The sequence below is a fragment of the Schistocerca americana genome, chromosome 3, assembly GCF_021461395.2.
Source record: "Schistocerca americana isolate TAMUIC-IGC-003095 chromosome 3, iqSchAmer2.1, whole genome shotgun sequence".
Lineage (NCBI taxonomy): Eukaryota > Metazoa > Arthropoda > Insecta > Orthoptera > Acrididae > Schistocerca > Schistocerca americana.
The window spans coordinates 336381518-336402607 of NC_060121.1; the positions used below are offsets into that span (position 1 = coordinate 336381518).

General features: G+C 42.0%; 1 protein-coding gene across 1 annotated transcript in view; it reads right to left on the reverse strand.

Annotated features, from left to right (window-relative positions):
* The window catches only part of LOC124606737 (potassium voltage-gated channel subfamily KQT member 4), a 1016202-nt gene that overhangs the window by 123859 nt on the left and 871253 nt on the right, over positions 1 to 21090 (reverse strand). The window contains exon 13 of the mRNA XM_047138769.1: positions 19913 to 20214. Coding sequence (XP_046994725.1) covers positions 19913 to 20214 — 302 coding nt within the window. The remainder of the gene's footprint in view (positions 1 to 19912; positions 20215 to 21090) is intronic.

A 21090-nucleotide genomic window follows, 5' to 3' on the forward strand; every position in this document is an offset into this window, starting at 1 on the left:
ACGTCCCCATCTGTAGACTCAGGGATCGAGACGTGGCTGTACGATCCGTTACAGCAAAGCGGATAACATGTCTGTCATCTTGACTGTTAGTGATACAAGGCCTTTGGGATCCAGCACGGCGTTCCGTATTACTCTCCTGAACCCACCGACCCCATATTCTGCCAACAGTCATTGGATCTCGACCAACGCGAGCAGCAATGCCGCTATACGATAAACCTCAATCTCGATAGGCTACAATCCGACCTTTATCAAAGTCGGAAACGTGATGGTACGCATTTCTCCTCCTTACACGAGACATCACAACAATATTTCACCAGGCAACGCCGGTCAACTGCTGTTTGTGTATGAGAAATCGGTTGGAAACTTTCCTCATGTCAGCACGTTGTAGGAGTCGCAACCGGCGCCAGCCTTGTGTGAATGCTCTGAAAAGCTTATCATTTGCATATCACAGCATCTTCCTGTCGGTTAAATTCGCGTCTGTAGCACGTCATATTCGTGGTGTAGCAATTTTAATGACCAGTAGTGTAGTTGCCTTGGACTGCTCGATCGCCAGATCTGCCTTTGATCTTGCAAAGTTAATCACTTAAACATGTTACCTAGAGAAACATATTCCAGAAATTTCATTAATTTACATTAATTATTTTTTATGTGCGATTGTTTTTCTTTCATTGTTATGTTTGGTCACCAGACCAAAATTAAAAAGCTGAACTGTCTTACTAAAGCATACAACATTACAGAAGTGACTGCAAAAGTGCACGGAAATACAGGGAAACAGAAAAAAACTGTAACATCTTTTCCAGACACTGAGATTCGAGTAAAATTTCTGAACAATTGCGCAGGATATGCTATTATACTTCGTGGCAGCAGCAGAAGCACAGTATTCCCAATACATATGAAACTATTACCTTCTAATGACTCAAAGATACCAACAACTAATATTAATTCTGCTGTGATAGTTGGAACTGAAAATGGTGAAGTTCTTGTAAAAATACATAAAGAGTTGTTTTTTTGCGCAACAATGGTGCCAAGAAAATGTCTGTTCTAACTCAGTACAAACACTCTTAGTCCAGTGTAGAGAACCAGGGTAAAGTGTATTTGCAAATTAGACACTGTGGGAACTGTGTTTGTGCGTTAGGTACTCCTATTAGAAGATGATCCTCACAGATTTCCTGATAAAGTGACTCCAGATAGAATCACAACGTAACGTCAAGAATACATCGTCAAAAGCATCAGACCAATCGAAAGACGTTTTGTGTCCTCAAGTAGAGCTTGAACCTGTGCTGAAATCAGAAAGCAGATGTAAAAATTGATCAAGGAACTTCATTTATTACAGAAAATGAGTATGGGGAGATGGGAATGAGATGCTATGAGAATAATTTGAAAAAAGAATGAAGGACCAAAGTAAAAGAAAAGTACCTCGAGCAGACGACATTCCTAACCTAATCTAACCTAACCTAACCTAACAAAATTTACTGAGATCCTTGGGAGAACATACCACCACAAAACTACTCCATTTGTGTGGAAGATGTATGAGACACACAAAATACTCTCACAGACTTAAAGAACAAACAAACGAACACCATACAAACAGTCTCGAAGGGCTGAAGGCCCAACGGTACCGACTGGCTGCCATCTCATCCGCAGCATGTAGGCATCACCAAACGTGACACAGATGGGCAAGTGGTCGGCACACCGCTCTCCCGGCTGTTGTCAGTTTTCGTGACCAGTGTTACCACTTCTCAGTGAAGTAGCTCCTCAATTGGCCCCACAAGGGATGACTGTACTCAATTTGCCAACAGCTCTCGGCAGACCTGGACAGTGACCCATCCAAGTGCTAACCAAGCTTGACAACGCTTAACTTCTGTGATCTGATGGGAACTGGTTTTACCACTGTGGAAAGGCTGTTGGCCAACTTCCAGAAAAATGTTATAATTCTGATTCTAAAGAAGGCAGCTGCTGGCAGATGAGTATATATATTTTATACAATTACTTTTCCTCTTTAAGATGAATTTAATGCTGTTCTTTACGTTCAGCGTAAGTTTATTGCTGGATGACCAATTATAAACATTATTCAGGTTTTCATCTGCTTTCTCTACTAGAGTTTTTGGGGTTTTATCTGTATTTACAATATTTCTGTCACCAGCAAAACGAACTTTTTCCCCTTTGTCTGCAAAGTCAGTGATGTATATAAAAAACAACACTGGTCCTATGGTGCTGTTCTGAGGGAGAAGTAGGTTCTTGTAAAGAATTATTAAAAACAATACTGCAGTTATTGAATAAATCATAGACTACATAGGATTAGATCAATGAGCAAATTAAAGCGTAAGTTTCTCTGTAAGCAAGAAAATTACTGTTACTGAATAAATAACGTGACCTCACCCAGCTCTACCAACTACGTGAATTAGACAGCTGCCAAGGGCGCTGAAACTTGGGCAGTGCCAAATTTTGGATGGAAATATAGAAATATTTCATAAATTGGATTTCCTGTCTCTTTTGTCATTATCTATTTTGCCTTATGAGCAGCAAATATAAAGAACAACCAGTTACATACACCACTGCTTGGCAATGACATACAATGCAGATGTCATGCCCTAATACGCAGCAAGTGTGTCCGAGAGTGCACCCAGAATCTGAGCTGTGGTGGGACAACTTAATTTAGTTTCGTGGAACGTGTAGGAGTGGAAATAATAGGCTCAATTTTTTACAAAATAAAACTCAGAACGACTGAAAAACTTTGTTTGTTAATCACCATGAAAACTAAGGTATGATCTAAATCTTTCCCAGTGAATCAACTGTTTGTATTGCTCTCTGGTGTCCAATCAGGTTTAGTCGTTTACGAAAAATGATGTTTTGACTGTGTACCTTGTAATAGTCTACAGGTAATGAGCCATCTTTGTTACAGTGTGCTTCCTTTCTACTGTCACCACTCCCCACTCTTTCCCAAAGCAAATAGAGAAGAGGAATAGAAATATCTTCACTACCCATCATGTCGGGTGTAGTGAAGGGAAACATGATCGCCGGGTGCTGGGCATGAAATCCGATCGCTCAGTGCTTCTGCCACCTTGTCAGGCACGGAAGCCACTGTTGGCCGACATTGTGACTTCAGTTCCAAAATGACTAACTTTCTTGAACTTGTTCTCATGTCTATGTTTCTTCTCTTCAGTGATGACAAGAGATGAAACAGATAGCTGTTTGGTTGGATACCGAGTACCAGATGTCTCACCATCCTGTAAAATGGCCGAACACTGCCACGGAGTGTGTCATAACATGTGGATCAAGGTAGTTCGCAGAGGACAGGTCCGATCAATAGAGTGGTTTTGGGTAATTACGGGCACTGTAGCCGGCCAGAGTGGCCGTGCGGTTCTAGGCGCTACAGTCTGGAGCCGAGCGACCGCTACGGTCGCAGGTTCGAATCCTGCCTCGGGCATGGATGTGTGTGATGTCCTTAGGTTAGTTAGGTTTAATTAGTTCTAAGTTCTAGGTGGCTACTGACCTCAGAAGTTAAGTCGCATAGTGCTCAGAGCCATTTGAACCATTTTGAACGGGCACTGTCGTAAACAAGTGAAGTGATCAAATGACATATAGATTGACTGACTTTATTAATTGGGGAGGGGGGATTGTGTTTTAAACTCATACAGGAACTTCTGGTAAAACAACATAGGTTCACTATCAGGCCACTTGGAGCGCTGCAAGTTTATCAGTCCATCATCTCGTTGTCTTATTGGGTGATTTCAGATCTTCCATATTTGTTTTCTGTTTTTTTTTCCTTGTAGTAAACAGAAGCTTGTTTTATCACTCGTGTTCCTGATTGGAACTTCTTCAGAGTAAGTTACTGCTCTCTTTGAAATGAATTGTAAATGTGTCGCTCACAACCACAATATTGCGTGGAGTAAATGTTTCCGTATTTATTATTGTTCCTTATAAAACAGAAGCCGGTTTCGTTCCGTGATGTTCTGTGGACTCATGTACATTGCTGATGACTATGCATCTGTGTGAACTGTTAAGTTTAAATGCAGTATTCTACTTTATTTTTGTTCCCATACATATTTCGTACTTTCTCATAATTAATAGAGAACTTCACGTTGGGAGCATTTGGCAGAAATGGTATTAAACTTCATTATATCTTGTCGTGGAATCAGTATATAATTCTGCAATGAGTGGAGTTGCTTCTTGCCACTGATATAATTTGTAGTATTAGTGACCAATTCCGTCATAAGGTGCTGCCGTGGAGTTCTCCATTAAATCTAACAAAGTAAGGTGCTGCCGTGGAGTTCTCCATTAAATCTAACAAAGTACGAGAAACAATAATAAAGTTCATAGCCTACAATACAACGCAACTAAGTCGAGCAGTTCACACATGGGTTTATAGGCAGTAACAATTTGGGAGGAGGGGCTGTATGAGTCTACTGAATGAACACCATGTGATGAAACCAGCATCTGTTTTATATGAAACAAAACAAATATACTAGCATTTACTCAGCACAATATGCAAACAAAAGCCAAGAAAAATACGAACAATATGCTTGCAATGCAGTTCAAAGAATGCAATACACATAAGAAGCCATATCACGAACACAATGCGATGAAACCAGCTTGTCTGTATGTCACGTCAGATGATTTTTAGGTTTTGACATGTACTCAATGGCAGTTATTTCCACATGATAATGGCCAAACGGTCGAAACTGCAATATTGGGTTTTAAAAATTATTTCAAAATCGACGGCGACAATGACGTCATTGGCAAAATTTAACTTACGAGATGTTAATCTTGTTTTTTGATTGAGATTTCTCGAAGATATTACTTTGCAAGGCCACAAAAAACTTTCGCTTTCCAGACATGCGCATTGCTACAAGACAACAAGGTACACCCGTAAAGAATAAACGAAAAAATGTTGTGATCTAAATCGCGTATTTCGAATTAAAAACGCAGATTTTCGGACTGTATTTCATTGTATTCCAAATTCACTCCCAGGCCACCTGGAGCGCTGCTGTCGTTTTCTCTTTCCAGTCATAACATGGGCCTTGCACGTCTTAAATTTGTTGCTAATTGCGTACATTTTTACGTGTTTTTTTTAGCTTACTACTGACAATAATCTGTTGGTTTTCTGATAAAGAAAGTTTCGCCTGTTTTGAAATATTTTGATGTAAGGAGTGACAATAATAAGTTTGGCATTTGTTTGTTGTACGGAATTCAAATTTTCCGAGCGGAGAAGGCAAAAAATCTGCTAGTTTTTAGCTTGTCTTTTCTTCTTTTATTTTGAATTGCTTTGTTACACTGACCAACAAGGCGTTTGTCCATAGATATGATGAGTAATATCGTTAATTGGGCACCTATTTATCGAGTACTTGGTTTAATTAAACTTGATTGGGATGAAAATACGTAACGTGCCTCATACCCAATGAAATATTTTTATTTGTCTAACGTTTGCTTCAGCTATGAAAAATAATTTGAAAATGAAATATCCAGATAAATTCCAAGCAGTTAATAAAGGTACAGCCATTGTCACGGCTACACAGTCCTTAGTTATATCCGGTACAAGGTAGCCTTCAAAACAGACAGAGAAACAGTAGACTATGATAGTATCGATTGAAAAAAAAACTGTTTTGGAAACGATACAAAAGCCAAAAAATACCATTATTTAACAGCAGAAATGATTACATTAGACAGTGATCCATCTGCGTCTTAGAAAGCACCAGATTTAAAAGACCTCTGGAAGAAGCTTTGTCAAGCTGTAGATACATTTCCCCAAAAACAGTTCCTGACATTTGCGACACAACTTACGAGAAAGAAAAGAAACATTAAAGGTGCTCTAACAGTTTCTGGAAGCCTGATATACGGAACCTGTTTTCTGACCATCACAACTTAATGGTTGTCTTCCGAATTCCAGCTGGAACATGTAGTTCTTGCTATGAAGTCTTTTCTAGGTTCTTACAACGGAGAAAATATAGTAAGTGTGATTAATACTATTGTAGATCGATGAGACATTGACCAAAGCCAGTTCGCTTCAGAGGGTCGTAATTGGGTAACTGAATGTCCAGCTTGAAGTAGTAGGAATGGTCACTACTGGTAGAGGCGAGCGGTCTACCCAACGGGAGGCCATAGTCACATTACATTTACGCCTCGCGATGCACTTCAGTCATTCGAGCCTAGCTCCAGAAAAACTATGGGCGGTTCAAAATGAGCTAAATGTAGCGGAGGATCAGTGGGTGCAAGATATCAGCAGGATGTGGAATTCCTCATTTTATATGGCAGAGAGCCTATTGGAGCAAAGACAGGCTATGTAGCTGTATGTGGCTGATCATGATACGGCTACGTCTCATCAGTGGTGTTAGGTGGAACAGTGGGTTAAGGTTTTGAAGCCTTTTGAAGACATAACAGAAAATAAGTTCTTATCTATCCTGCATATCCGAAGTAGTACCACGTGTTGTGTTATTAAATAAGTGTTTAGATAATGATTTTATTTATTTAGCGTATGATACATAACAATTACAATAACATATAAAATACAATACCACAAACACATTAAAATACAATTTAGATCTTTATATCTAAGCCATTGATCCAATCCACCACTTCGGAAGTAACCAGGTTCGAATCCACTAGATTTCCAGGGAAAGCACGGAGGGGGCAGTCCATTGCTATATGCTTCATTGTTTGAGGAACGTCAACACAGTCACAGTATGGGGTGTCCACCCAACCTCATTGATGAAGAATCGAAGCACTTCTTCCCACACCACATCTGAAACGGTTAAGCTTGCTCCAAGTGTATCTTGGCAAGCCGAAACCATTGAGCCTTACTGTTGGATCTTCAGCTTTCAAGATGCCCTGCGGAGTAGAAGATGTCCATTCTTTCCGCCAGCTGTCTTTGTGGTCGAAATGGTTGCTTAACAATTCCATGGTCATTTTACATGCTGGTTTACGGGACTTCCCACCTGGACGATTCTAGCTGCCTCACATCTTCGTGAATTGGGAGTGACAAGTTATTCAGAATTCTTGACCACAGATGACCAAGATGTTTTTGTCTTCTGATGTGAGGAGGTCGTATGTTACACAACACCGGCAGCCATTGGACTGGAGTAGCAAGTAATGTTCCAGATACGATACGCATAGTGTGACGAAGTTGATGTCCACAAGGTGAGTATGACAGTTATTAAGCCATACTGCAGAGCAGTACTCTGCTTAGGAATAGACGAGTGCTAGAGCAGATGTTCTCAATGTGTTGGCGTCAGCTCCCCATGATTTACGTAATTGGACTTTATATGTTATTGTCCTTTCCAAAGTCATACCCAGATATGTAGACGCGCCATTGAACCGTAATGCTTCCCCTCTAAAACTGACTCTTGGTTGGTATTTTGAGAGCCTGTTTTCCAGGTGAAAAGTAGATATTTAACTTTTGTGAGGGTTCGTTTTCAAACGCCATTTCTGAAAGTATTCATCCAGGAGTACAAGGTCTTGGTTGAGGGCATTCTCTGCTTCTGCAAAATTAGTGCGTTGAACAGTGAGGTTGATATCATCCGCTTATATGAATTTGCGGGAGAGTGTGTTTAGGCAGATCATGAGTGTATAAAGTGACAAGTGCTGGAGAGAGGACCCGACGTTGTTGTAGACCATTACTCAATTTGCGGAATCGGCTTCTGCTGTTTTCTGAGTAAACTTGGATTAGTCTGTTACTTAGCACATTTTCGATTAAAGTTGATATCTTCACAAAGGGGACCACCTTGATCAGTTTTAATAAAAGAGCTTCCTTCGAAATGGTGTGGTAAGCTGCCGTGAGATCAAGGAAGACAGAGACGCTCTTCAACTTCTTCTCAAAATCAGCTTCCACGAAAGTGGACAGTGATAGGACTTGATCACTGCAAGTCGCCTTTCCCCATACCTAATATTAATGTTACGTTGAGCCAAGAAGGCACCACTCTTGTTCGATACTTTGCCGACTTACAGTATTACGGTATTTACGCCACGGATTCATCCTCTTCGTCAGTTTTTATGTAGAGGGCCTGCACCTTCTGTCTGAAGGCGCCTCGCATGTGGTGTGGTCACATGGGTGTTAAAGGCTTCAAGAGTTCCTCCAGCCACCTCTCTGCTCCCTAGCATCCAATTTAGGTAATGATGAGAAAGCACGAAGACCTCTGACTTGCCAGACATGAGGGCGTTGTTGAAAGCTGAACTAGAAAGCCGATCCAGCTCCTTAAATGAAGAGTCAAATTTCTTGACTGCAATCTTTCTAGATACAAAATTCAAGCCATACCCTTGAAGCTGAAATCTGAAAGAGCTCGAAGGAAAATCGTGCAAAGAATCTTCCACCAGTAGTAGTTCATCCACAATGCCTACTAAAATAAGAAGAGCCGACGACACTGAAATTTGAGCTCAGTCCCCTAATTTGTCTCTAGTTCAGTACAACTACTAATTTAATTTTTTTAATTTTTTTTAAATTAATAATAAATGGTGTTTTGATTTGAAAAGATTGTGGTTGTATTTATGTTTAGGATATCTCACGGGGTAGATAAAGTAGAGTCAGTTTCATCAGAGTTTCATAATTTATTGAAAATCCAATATCCACCGCATATTGACGTATTATCCAGTATATGACTGGATAGCAAACTTAAGCCAGATAACGGATAATTGATGCATATTCGTTTCATCTCTAATGGCGGCTATTATCAACAAAGGAATGGCGTCGCCATGAGGTCCCTCTATCATAGAGGATATTGAAGAAAAAGCCCTAGATAAATCTGCACCGAATCCCACATGCTTCTTCAGATATGTAGATGACTCACATATGGTGTGGTCACATGGGTGTTAATGACTTCACGAGTTCCTCCAGTCACCTCTTTGCTCCTTAGCATCCAACTGGACGAGGATCTGGAAGGGAATGGAAAGTGCCAGTTTCGGACGTCCTAGTTAAGAGCAAAGAAGACGATACATGGAACACGGTGTGTAGGCTACAGGAAAGCCGCCCATACTAGTATGTACGAGCATGCCTCCAGCTGCCATCATCATTCACAGCTTGAGGGTGTGTTATGACTATGTGGGCTTCACTAGTCCATAGGGCCAGTGCACTGTGAGACAAAGAAGGCCTAAGAAGGCAACTTATTCACCTTGAGGACGCATTGAAGAAGAACGGATATAATGGGAGACAAATCTGAGGCGCCTTCAGACAGGAGGTGCAGGCCCTGTACATAAAAATTGACGAAGAGGATGAGGCCATGGCGTAAATGCTGTAAGCCGGCAAGTATCGAACAGGAGTGGTGGAATCTTGGCTCAACGAAACAGCAATATTATGTATGGTGAAAGACGACTTGTGGCTCTGTAAGCCGGCTGTCTACCGTATTCCATGCCAATGTGGTAACACGAGCTTTTTAAATAAAACACACTTATTAATATTCTACAGCTTTAGTCTTGATGTCAACATATTTATTTCACAACTTAGTCACCCTGGGGACGAAGACATTTCTCCCAGTGAGACACCAGTTTGTTGGTACCGTCACTGTAGAATGTTTGACTTTGTTGTGAGAGTCAGAACCTCACCTCTGATTACACCGCTTCATCACTGTCATAAAAAAGTCCTCGAAGATGTTCTTTAAGTTTCGGACACCGATGAAAATCGGATGGGGCTAAATCTGGGCTGTATGGAGGATGATCGACGGCAGTGAACCCAAGGCGTCGGATTGCCTGTAGATGTCGCAGCGTTCATGTGTAGTCTGGCATTGTCATCTTTAAGGAGAGAGTGCTCCGTATGTGGACAAAATACTCCTCGAATTCGTGCTTTCAGTTCTCTGAGGGTATCACAATATCTTGCAGAGTTCGTGCCTTGAACATGCCAGAACACTGAGAACATGATTTTACATGATGATGGCATGGTCTTGAACTTTTTTTGAGTCTGTGTCCTTTGTGGCGGAACTCCATTGATGCTCTCTGTTTTCGGGGTTAAAATGGCGATCCCAGCCTTCATCACATTTCACAGTGTTGTTAAGGATCCCATCACCCTTACCATCAAAACACAAAAGAAACTATTGACAGATGTCTAATCACGTCAGGAATGACCATTCGAGGCATTCATGGTGCACATAATTTTCTGTACTGTATTTCTGCAATGATGGTCTGTTCAGGCTGTCGTGATGTGCCACCCTTATCTCAGAGCTGTGTCTGTGTTGTTGTTGTTGTTGTGGTCTTCAGTCCTGAGACTGGTTTGATGCAGCTCTCCATGTTACTCTATCCTGTGCAAGCTTCTTCATCTCCCAGTACCTACTGCAACCTACATCCTTCTGAATCTGCTTAGTGTATTCATCTCTTGGTCTCCCTCTACGATTTTTACCCTCCACGCTGCCCTCCAATGCTAAATTTGTGATCCCTTGATGCCTCAAAACATGTCCTACCAACCGATCCCATCTTCTAGTCAAGTTGTGCCACAAACTTCTCTTCTCCCCAATCCTATTCAATACCTCCTCATTAGTTACGTGATATACCCACCTTATCTTCAGCATTCTTCTGTAGTACCACATTTCGAAAGCTTCTATTCTCTTCTTGTCCAAACTAGTTATCGTCCATGTTTCACTTCCATACATGGCTACACTCTATACAAATACTTTCAGAAACGACTTCGTGACATTTAAATCTATACTCGATGTTAACAAATTTCTCTTCTTCAGAAACGCTTTCCTTGCCATTGCCAGTCTACATTTTATATCCTCTCTACTTCGACCATCATCAGTTATTTTACTCCCTAAATAGCAAAATTCCTTTACTACTTTAAGTGGCTCATTTCCTAATCTAATTCCCTCAGCATCACCCGATTTAATTCGACTACATTCCATTATCGTCGTTTTGCTTTTGTTGATGTTCATCTTATATTCTCCTTTCAAGACACTGTCCATTCCGTTCAACTGCTCTTGCTGTCTCTGACAGAATTACAATGTCATCGGCGAACCTCAAACTTTTTACTTCTTCTCCATGAATTTTAATACCTACTCCGAATTTTTCTTTTGTTTCCTTTACTGCTTGCTCAATATACAGATTGAATAACATCGGGGAGAGGCTACAACCCTGTCTCACTCCCTTTCCAACCACTGCTTCCCTTTCATGTCCCTCGACTCCTATAACTGCCATCTGGTTTCTGTACAAATTGTAAATAGCCTTTCGCTCCCTGTATTTTATCCCTGCCACCTTCAGAATTTGAAAGAGAGTAGTCTAGTTAACGTTGTCAAAAGCTTTCTCTAAGTCTACAAATGCTAGAAACGTAGGTTTCCCCTTCCTTAATGTATCTTCTAAGATAAGTCGTAGGGTCAGTATTGCCTCACGTGTTCCAACATTTCTACGGAATCCAAACTGATCTTCCCCGAGGTCCGCTTCTACCAGTTTTTCCATTCGTCTGTAAAGAATTCGCGTTAGTATTTTGCAGCTGTGACTTATTAAACTGATAGTTCGGTAATTTTCACATCTGTGAACACCTGCTTTCTTTGGGATTGGAATTATTATATTCTTCTTGAAGTCTGAGGGTATTTCTCCTGTCTCATACATCTTTCTCGCCAGATGGTAGAGTTTTGTCAGGATTGGCTCTCCCAAGGCCATCAGTAGTTCTAATGGAATGTTGTCTACTCCCGGGGCCTTGTTTCGATTCAGGTCTTTCAGTGCTCTGTCAAACTCTTCACGCAGTATCTTATCTCCCATTTCGTCTTCATCTACATCCTCTTCCATTTCCATAATATTGTCCTCAAGTACATCGCATTGTGTCTGTGTTAGCCGACTGTTTTCTCTGATGAGTTGATCAATTAGATTACACGAGTCTCGTCGGTTGCCGTAAGCATTCTTTTATTCTCAGATCTGTCGCACGTGTTGAGGTTAATGCCACCTCATCAGGAGCGTGAACAACCCAACGCTGAACGTCACTGATGGCGTTACAATCATCACCATACACAGCTTTCATTCTTCTATGGATTTCAAATGGAGCCTTGTATTCAGAGGTTTGAAACTCGATTACAGCAAACAGTTTCTGACACAACGGCATAGTTACATTACACATCGTCATGTTACAAGCTACAATTCAGTGTCCTCTAGTGGCAGAGAGTTGCAGCTTTTGTCACCGAAGTGGGAAAGTCGACCGAGTAATACGCTTGACATGTAATACGTCAACCGATTTTGAGAACAGAGTAAAACGTTCAAATCAGTGTGGGTTTAGACCTCTTAGAGGTTGTCAGGACCAGATCTTTAGCTTACGGCAAATAATGGAGAAGTGTTATGAGTGGAACAGGGAACTGTGTCTATGCTTTATAGATCTAGAAAAGGCATATGACCGGTTTCCTAGGAGGAAGTTATTGTCTGTTCTACAAGATTATGGAATAGGAGGCAAACTTTTGTAAGCAATTAAAGGTCTTTACATGGATAGTCAGGCAGCAGTTAGAGTTGATGGTAAATTGAGTTCATGGTTCAGAGTAGTTTCAGGGGTAAGACAAGGCTGCAACCTGTCTCCACTGTTGTTCATATTATTTGTGGATCATATGTTGAAAACAATAGACTGGCTGGGTGAGATTAAGATATGTGAACACAAAATAAGCAGTCTTGCATATGCGGATGACTTAGTTGTGATGGCAGATTCGATTGAAAGTTTGCAAAGTAATATTTCAGAGCTAGATCAGAAATGTAAGGACTATGGTATGAAGATTAGCATCTCCAAAACGAAAGTAATGTCAGTGGGAAAGAAATATAAACGGATTGAGTGCCAAATAGGAGGAACAAAGTTAGAACAGGTGGACGGTTTCAAGTACTTAGGATGCATATTCTCACAGGATGGCAACATAGTGAAAAACTGGAAGCGAGGTGTAGCAAAGCTAATGCAGTGAGCGCTCAGCTACGATCTACTCTCTTCTGCAAGAAGGAAGTCAGTACCAAGACTAAGTTATCTGTGCACCGTTCAATCTTTCGACCAACTTTGTTGTACGGGAGCGAAAGCTGGGTGGATTCAGGTTACCTTATCAACAAGGTTGAGGTTACGGATATGAAAGTAGCTAGGATGATTGCAGGTACTAGTAGATGGGAACAATGGCAGGAGGGTGTCCACAATGAGGAAATCAAAGAAAAACTGGGAATGAACTCTATAGATGTAGCAGTCAGGGCGAACAGGCTTAGATGGTGGGCTCATGTTACACGCATGGGAGAAGCAAGGTTACCCAAAAGACTCATGGATTCACCAGTAGAGGGTAGGAGGAGTCGGGGCAGACCAAGGAGAAGGTACCTGGATTCGGTTAAGAATGATTTTGAAGTAATAGGTTTAACATCAGAAGAGGCACCAATGTTAGCACTGAATAGGGGATCATGGAGGAATTTTATAAGGGGGGCTATGCTCCAGACTGAACGCTGAAAGGCATAATCAGTCTTAAATGATGATGATGATGATGAGTAAAACGTTCGGAGGCATTACTTCTCAGCACGTCCTTGTACATAAGGCAAGCGGTACTGACATTCAAAGAAAGGTTTCAGGCGCACAGGAGAAACACGGAAGTCAACAAACGCACAAAATCGCCAGTTGCGGATTGCTGCATAGCTACAGAGGACTTAATGAAATATGAACAAAATGAAGTGCTAAAACAGACCTTGTCGTATTGTGACTGTGATTTAAAGGAGGTTGTCAAGATACGAGTGGCCGATGGACTGAACAATAGAGAAAGTGGCTTTACTCTCAATAAAGCGTTGTACCCAATGATCAGCCAACTGAAGTGGCAACGTCGGCCGAGAGTAACTTCAGCACCCGATGAGGGAGGGCAGAAGCTCTGGGAGACCGCAGAGCACTGGGCCTCGGGTCCTTCCACAACTCACTCCACCGACGCAACTTGCGGCCTGGTAGGGAGGGATGAAAGATGCGGAGCAATAAGGATAAAAAGGAGGCGTTCATTCAGTGGGTATCACCAGAAGATGATGCCAAGGAACGCTGTCAAAATATCATGTTTCGTAAACGACTGCACTCATCTGGAGCAATACAAACACCAATTACATTAATGCTGCCACTTTATGGTAAGTACCTACTGTCTACAATGAATTATCTGGTTGAGAGATTTGTTCATATTTTTTTTATTTTTTTGTCACACAGGTAACGATCTGAAATATGCGAATACTTTCTGTATTCATACGTTTAGTTGTTTTGGCGCAAGGAAAAAATTGTGAATTGAAGGTACAATGTTACTTCAAGCTTTTAGAATCCATAGGTATCTGGAATTTCAATTCCAAAAAAAAGACCGGAGAAGAGCGAAATAGTTTTGAGATTTCACGACAGATAGCTCTGCATATACCTGTTATGAGTCGATATCCAGTACATGTTCATTTTTTCCAAGACTTACACCAAATTCATACGTCCGTCCGTGTCGTGGGGTAGGTTCAGTGCTCCGTTTGAGAATATTTTAATGTTTGGTAATAGGGGTGATGGAGGGGGATATTGCTCTCCTCTGTAACTCGCTGAGTAGACTACTGGGTGTGCCTGTGCTACGGCTTTAATATATCACGTAACGCATCATTTCACTGCCAACAAAGTAGAATGGAGTGCAGCCCAGCCACTTGTTTTTATGTAATTGTTTAACTCTTAAGAAGATACGGACGTATGATTTAAAATTAGGACGTGACATCAGCGAAACTTTGTGTTGTAAGACATTTAATTCATTTTACCATATAGTTCCTGAATGCTGATAGTTTTCAGTGGTCGATTAAAGTGCATTAGCGAAATGTAGTTCCAGACTTCTCTGAGAGCCTTTTGTGGCGCGTTAGGTGTTGCCTTTGAACATTTGTAAAAAAAAAAAGTTTTCAATTATTTGCAAATGAAGGGAAAAACATTTTTAAGTTTATACGCGGGCACTAGATTACAATTGAAAAACGATTAAATCGTTCTTGTGAGATTTGAAATTATGACTTTGTTGTTAAGACTCGAACGTTTGGAAAATAAAAAATTAAAACTTGGAAAACTCTACTTAAGGAGGCTTCATGAATTACGCTTCACCAGACGTGCATTAGAATCATTCATATACGAGTAGATGCAGCAAAAGGAAGAATCTCTATAATTTTTCGTGCCACAATTATTTCTTGGAAGTCTGTGGCTTTTTTTATTTCAAATGGTTCACGTTCTTTCAGGCTCAATATTGGGTAGCACACCATGTTGATAAGGATATAGTCGCTAAAAGAACCTTGGAATATGTCTAGCGTAGAGCTCACACAAGTTAACTTGGCCAGTGTGCGGAAGAAGCTCGCGCTCCTCCTGACCAGTGGGAGATTTCATCCAATTATTGAGAATGGGCGGCTGCCGACCTGTGTACTTGGAGTGTTGCTCTCTCTTTGCTACGCAGCAGGGCATCGCAGTCTTTGAGTATCACAGGTGCAGGGAAAGACCTTTATAATTAGGCACGCGGGATTATATGCAATCGCTATTAAATTTTTGTCGGAAGAGACTAACGAGGAAGCAAAATACCACTAAAAAGTGTTCTTGAGAGGCTTGCATGAACCGCTAACTATTCCAGTAGCGCAATAAAGAGAGTAAAAAAAGAGGTGGAAAATGCAGCTACAAGTACTTGCCAACGCATTACTTCAGAAAAGTCGTGGGAGAAGAAGAAAATTTTATACGAGGTTAGGCTGAAAAGTAATGTCACATGCTTGTAGAACACAAACAAAAACAATTAGGAAGATGGGACAAAAAGGACGTTAAAGCACAATTCTTAAGTTTCGGAATCATATATTTATTTTTCAGCATAATCACCGTCAAGATTGACACATTCCTCCCAACGTATAACAAGTTTTGTTATTCCGCCACTGGAAAATTCTTTCGACTTATCTCAAACCCAAGAGTTGGCAGCTGCGTTCACATCATCGTCCGATGATTATGACTGCCCTTGAGGTCTCTTGCCTTCACATCATCGTCCGATGATTATGACTGCCATTGAAGTCACTCTCGGATAGGGGAAAAATCGCAGGGCATAAGAGCGGGGACGAAGGGGTGTGTGGAATCGGTTCGGAATTCAGGTTTCGCAGTTTCTCTTAAAAAGTGCCGAGAAATAGGTTGTTCTTAATATTTGTCACAAATTTATCGAGATAATCAGCTTTGAAGTTTTAGAGGGACCGTTTTAGATACAGTTGAAACACAAACACACACTCGATGTACAGAGGAATTGGTAGCGTAGTATCTTTGTGAAACACGTAGTATATGGTTCGATGGTTCAAATCTCGCCTGAGTCAGTTTTTTTGGTGGCTCAATTTGAAATACCTACGTCTCGTAATTGTAAAATTCATCATTTTTTATGAATAATGCACGTCTTCTTATTTTTAATTGCATATTGCACGCGAAATTCCTATATTCATTTCAAATATGAATTCTCAATTATCGATATTTTATGAAAGACTGTTAACAAAGGTTGCTTAAACTAAGAAAACGTAAGTTAATTTTTAAGGCAAAAATGAAAAACCAAATAGTCTTTATTTGGACTATGACCATTGTTTTATACCACAGATGTAGATATATGTCGCTGAGACATGAAAAACAATCATTTTCACAGCATCAAGCACACCATACAAATGCTGCATTTTTACATATGCCACTGTACCATTACAATATGAATCCAATAGAATTATCCGCAGCCAAGTTAAGGGATTTGGCCCGAGAAATAACAAGACTGTTAAACTGACAGAAGCACAGGAACTAACGCACGTAGCTTTTTCACAAGTCACTGCCGAATGATGGCAGGATATAGAATGACAAGTCATAAAAGAAAAGGAGAAAATGCGGCGCCTGGTTCGCTTCGTAGATTTTGTTGTTGATAGACTTGTTATCAACGTAGCAGATGACAGTTCCAGTACTGCAATGTATTTCTCGCATTCGGATAAGGAAGGAGCTAGGAGATTACGAGACGACTGACTGTAATATCTTCAGCGGCTTCAGTATGCTACAGGACGGTGAAATCTCTGCGAGTTTTACCAAATGTTATTTACGTTCTTTAAAAATTAAATGACATTCGATGCTTTATTGTTTCTTTGCCCGTATCTTTTTACGTCGGAACTGCTATTGCTCACACCATTGCAGACTAGTTGGAGCAGTGGTTGGCCAGTGCTGTCCAAGTTCCATGCTCCATAAAGCTGTTGTCCTGCACATTGTCGCTCAGTCCACGAGCGTGTAACACAGCATAAAGCGTATCCTTGTGATCGTACTTGACTGCGCTGGTCACAACTTGGCTTCCGCTCCACGTGAAACGAAATCCAATGAGATTCAAGCGAACGCGTAAGAATACATGGCATAATGTTTACGCCAGGTTTATTCTTATGATGAACAGAGTAAAGAAACTCTATATTTTCCGAATTAATGATCCTATAGACGTAACCTGTTAAAACGATCGTTTGCAGACGCGCTAACTGAAACTTACATGTTACGTGACATGCATTTTCTTTTAAATCTTTCTTGGCCTGTTGAATCCAGCGACAAGTATTCAATCGTTCAATGTATGTTAACGTTTTATGGGTAAGTCTTGTTTCTTGATCTACTGTATTTCTGTCATTTCGTTAAATTCTTATTGTTCTACTGTTGTTATTTTTACTAATTAAGGCTCACTGAGTGTTACTGAATCAATTTTTGAAGCATTGTTATTGTTGTAACATATATCTAAACAAGGTAGAGTGCCTAGGTAAATGGTTCAAATGGCTCTGAGCACTATGGGACTTAACATCTATGGTCATCAGTCCCCTAGAACTTAGAACTACTTAAACCTAACTAACCTAAGGACATCACACAACACCCAGCCATCACGAGGCAGAGAAAATCCCTGACCCCGCCGGGAATCGAACCCGGGAACCCGGGCGTGGGAAGCGAGAACGCTACCGCACGACCACGAGATGCGGGCAAGTGAGTGCCTGGGTAGCTAAGGTGGCAAACTGTACTTGAGTTACAATTATGCCACCAACACTGCTCACTCTGGTACTACTTTAGAGCTGTAGTTGCTTATTCATTGGTCGCAAAGATATCTGCTTGGAGTATTCCAGTTTCTACTGACTGTGGATTAGGGTCAGATCGCGGCAGCGAGACAAGCAACCAAGAATTATATTATTTGACCCTCTAGGTGCCAAATATAGTCACGTAACCCAGTTAGTTCCTGTTAGGGTCTGGTCTATAATCCGCTTTGTCGAATGGAATGTACTGTGGTAATAATATTGTTTGTTCAAGGACAACACTGAAGAACTTTTCTGTCAGTCTTATAGATTCGCCACTTAGGCATATCATTAAAGGGTTTATGTCCCATGGATGTTCCATAGGGTTCATGTCGGGCGATCTGGGTGGCCAAATCATTCGTTCGAACTGTCCAGAATGTCGTTCAAACCAATTACGAACAACTGTGGTCCAGTGACAGGGCGCATTGCCATACACAAAAATGCGATCGTTATTTTCGAACATGGAGTCGATGAATGGCTGCAAATGGTGTCCAAGTGGCCGAAAATAACCATGTCCAGTCAGTGAGCTGTATAATTGGAACAGAGGACTCAGTCCATTCTACGTAAAAACAGCCCCCACCATTATGGAGCCATCATCAGCTAGCACAGAGCCTTGTTGACAACTTGGGTCCATGGCCTTGTGGTGTGTGCACCACACTCGAACCCAGCCATCGTCTCTTACCAACTGAAATCGAGATTCATCTGACCAGGGCACGGTTTTCCAGTCGTCTAGTGTCCAACCGATATGGTTACAGGAGAGGCGCTACAGGCGATGTCGTGCTGTTAGCACAGACACTCGCGTCAGTCGTCTGCTGCCATAGCCCACTGACGCCACAGGTCGCGCAGTGTCCTAACGGATACGTTCGTCATAAGTCCCACATTGATTTCTGCGGTTGTATCACACAGCGTTGCTTGTCTGTTAGCACTGACAAGTCTAATCAAACAACGCTGCTCTGTGTCGTCAAGTGAAGGCCGTCGGCCAATGGTTTGTCTGTTGTCTGAAATTTGGTGTTCTCAACATACTCTTGACACGGTGGGTCTCGGAATATTGAATTCCCTAATGGTTTCCGAAATGGAATGTCCCATGCGTCGCGCTCCAACTACATTCCGCTTTCAAAGTCTGTTAAATCCCGTCGTGCTGCCGTAATCACGTCGGAAACCTTTTCACCTGAATCACCTGAGTACAAATGACAGCTCCTCCAATGCACTGCCCTTTTGTACCTTGTATACGCAATACTACAGCTACTTAAGTATGTGCATATCGCTATCACATGACTTTTGCCACCTCAGTATAAAACTACTGTTATTTCTTGGGAAACTAAACGTAAAAAAAAAAAAAAAATGCTGCATGTGTGAAAACCTGGACAGTTGTAGGAGCAAGTTACATAAATGAATAGATAAGCAAAAAATTAATTTTCTGGCGTCATTAGTTGGACATCTGAGTGCTTCGTAAATTTTCTGTCAATTGCATCTGTTTTGCTTTGGCATGTACACTGTCGACTTCTTGGATCCTACAAGTACCTACGATACCTATATTCTTTTGTCACCAACATTACAGTCTCTCTGGCTCATCATCGCTCTCGCAACTCATGTCAAAAGATAAAAAGGTTCGTAGCTAATGCTGCAGACCAGCGAATGCTCTGTCCACTGCTCTCCCCGAAGCGAACAGGACGGGAACTTCCTTTGACGGTTCACTGACAGACCGACAACCTTCCGTACATGAGTAACCACCAGCGAACGCCACAGTTAAACCACCGAATGACGTTCACTAGCAGATTGCCTGCCGTTGAAACCAGAGACAATTTTCGTTCGCTGGTGGTGGCTTGTGTTCGCCCCGGTGTAAACCAGGCTTGTAGATAACAGTCATCAGTTGTTGTTGTTGTTGTTGCTGTTGACCGCGCGACCACTACAAGACAAATCTTAAATGATTTGTTATTTCACTAGAGATTAAGGAGCGGAGTGTGCTGCTTACCTGAGGGTGACGCGCTTCCGGATGCGGTGGCTGAGGTCGGAGTGGCCGCGCTGCATGGTCCGCACCACCGCCGTGACGTCGGTGAAGCTCTTGGCGATGGGCGTGTTGGGCTCCGACGCCTGCTTGTCGATGAGAATGGGTTTGGGGCGGAGCGCGGGCGTAGGCGGCGGAGCGGGCGGTGGCGCGGGGGCGGGCGGCGGAGGCGGGCCCGAGTCCGTGGGCAGCGGCAGCGCCAGAAGCCGCTTGCGGTCCTCCAGGTACATCTCGATCAGCTGGTCCAGTTTCATCTCGATGTCGTCCACCTGCGGCCCGGTCACGGACAGTTCCAGCATAAGGCTTACAACACCGTGTGTAAGAAGGAAGTATGGTGTATGAAACGAAATTTGTGACTGGATTGAAGATTTCCTGGTAGTAATGGCGCAACAAATTCTTTTCGATGGGGAGTCGTTTGCACAAGTAGAAGTAGCTTGAGATGATCCCCAGAGAACTGTATTGGGTTCTGTACTAAGGCTTCATTTTACCCGTCGCGTGGGACCTATTAGGGAACATTTTCTGGTAACCAACCCTAAAAAATAAGTTTTAGAGCAATATTGGAATTAAGAACCTACAACGCAGCAGTTAAGGTTTAGTCAGTAAAAAATTAGCCCTGCTGTTAACTTGCCACTTCTGAAATTTTGAAAGGCGAGTCTCCACCGGGTCGACTCCGCTTCGTGGCTTCGTGGACTGGCTATGAGCAGTGGTGAACCAGACAGCTTGGATGTGGCTTTTAGGTGATTTCCCATGTCCAGCTGTGTAAATACCAGACTGGTACCCTCGTTCCACCTCATGTACACGCTATGCAAACACTTAGAGGTGTGAGGATGGGTCATAAGTTGCGCTTGGGTATCTGAAATGGTCGAGCACATACCCGCGAAAGGCAAGGTCCCAGGATCGAGTCCTGGTCTTGCACGCAGTTTTAATCTGCCAGGAAGTTCCACTTAGAGAACGTTCTCACATTTATAGATGAGATTTACTCTGAGTGCAGACAGAGGGAGCGCACAAATTCCGCCCGTGGGGGGGGGGGGGGGGGGGGGAGGAGGGGCGGGGAGGAAGGGGGGGGAGAGAGTGATGGAATCACGAAGGGCATCCAAACAATAATTTAGCTAAAGTTGCCAAAACTCATATAAAAATGGGCGTGA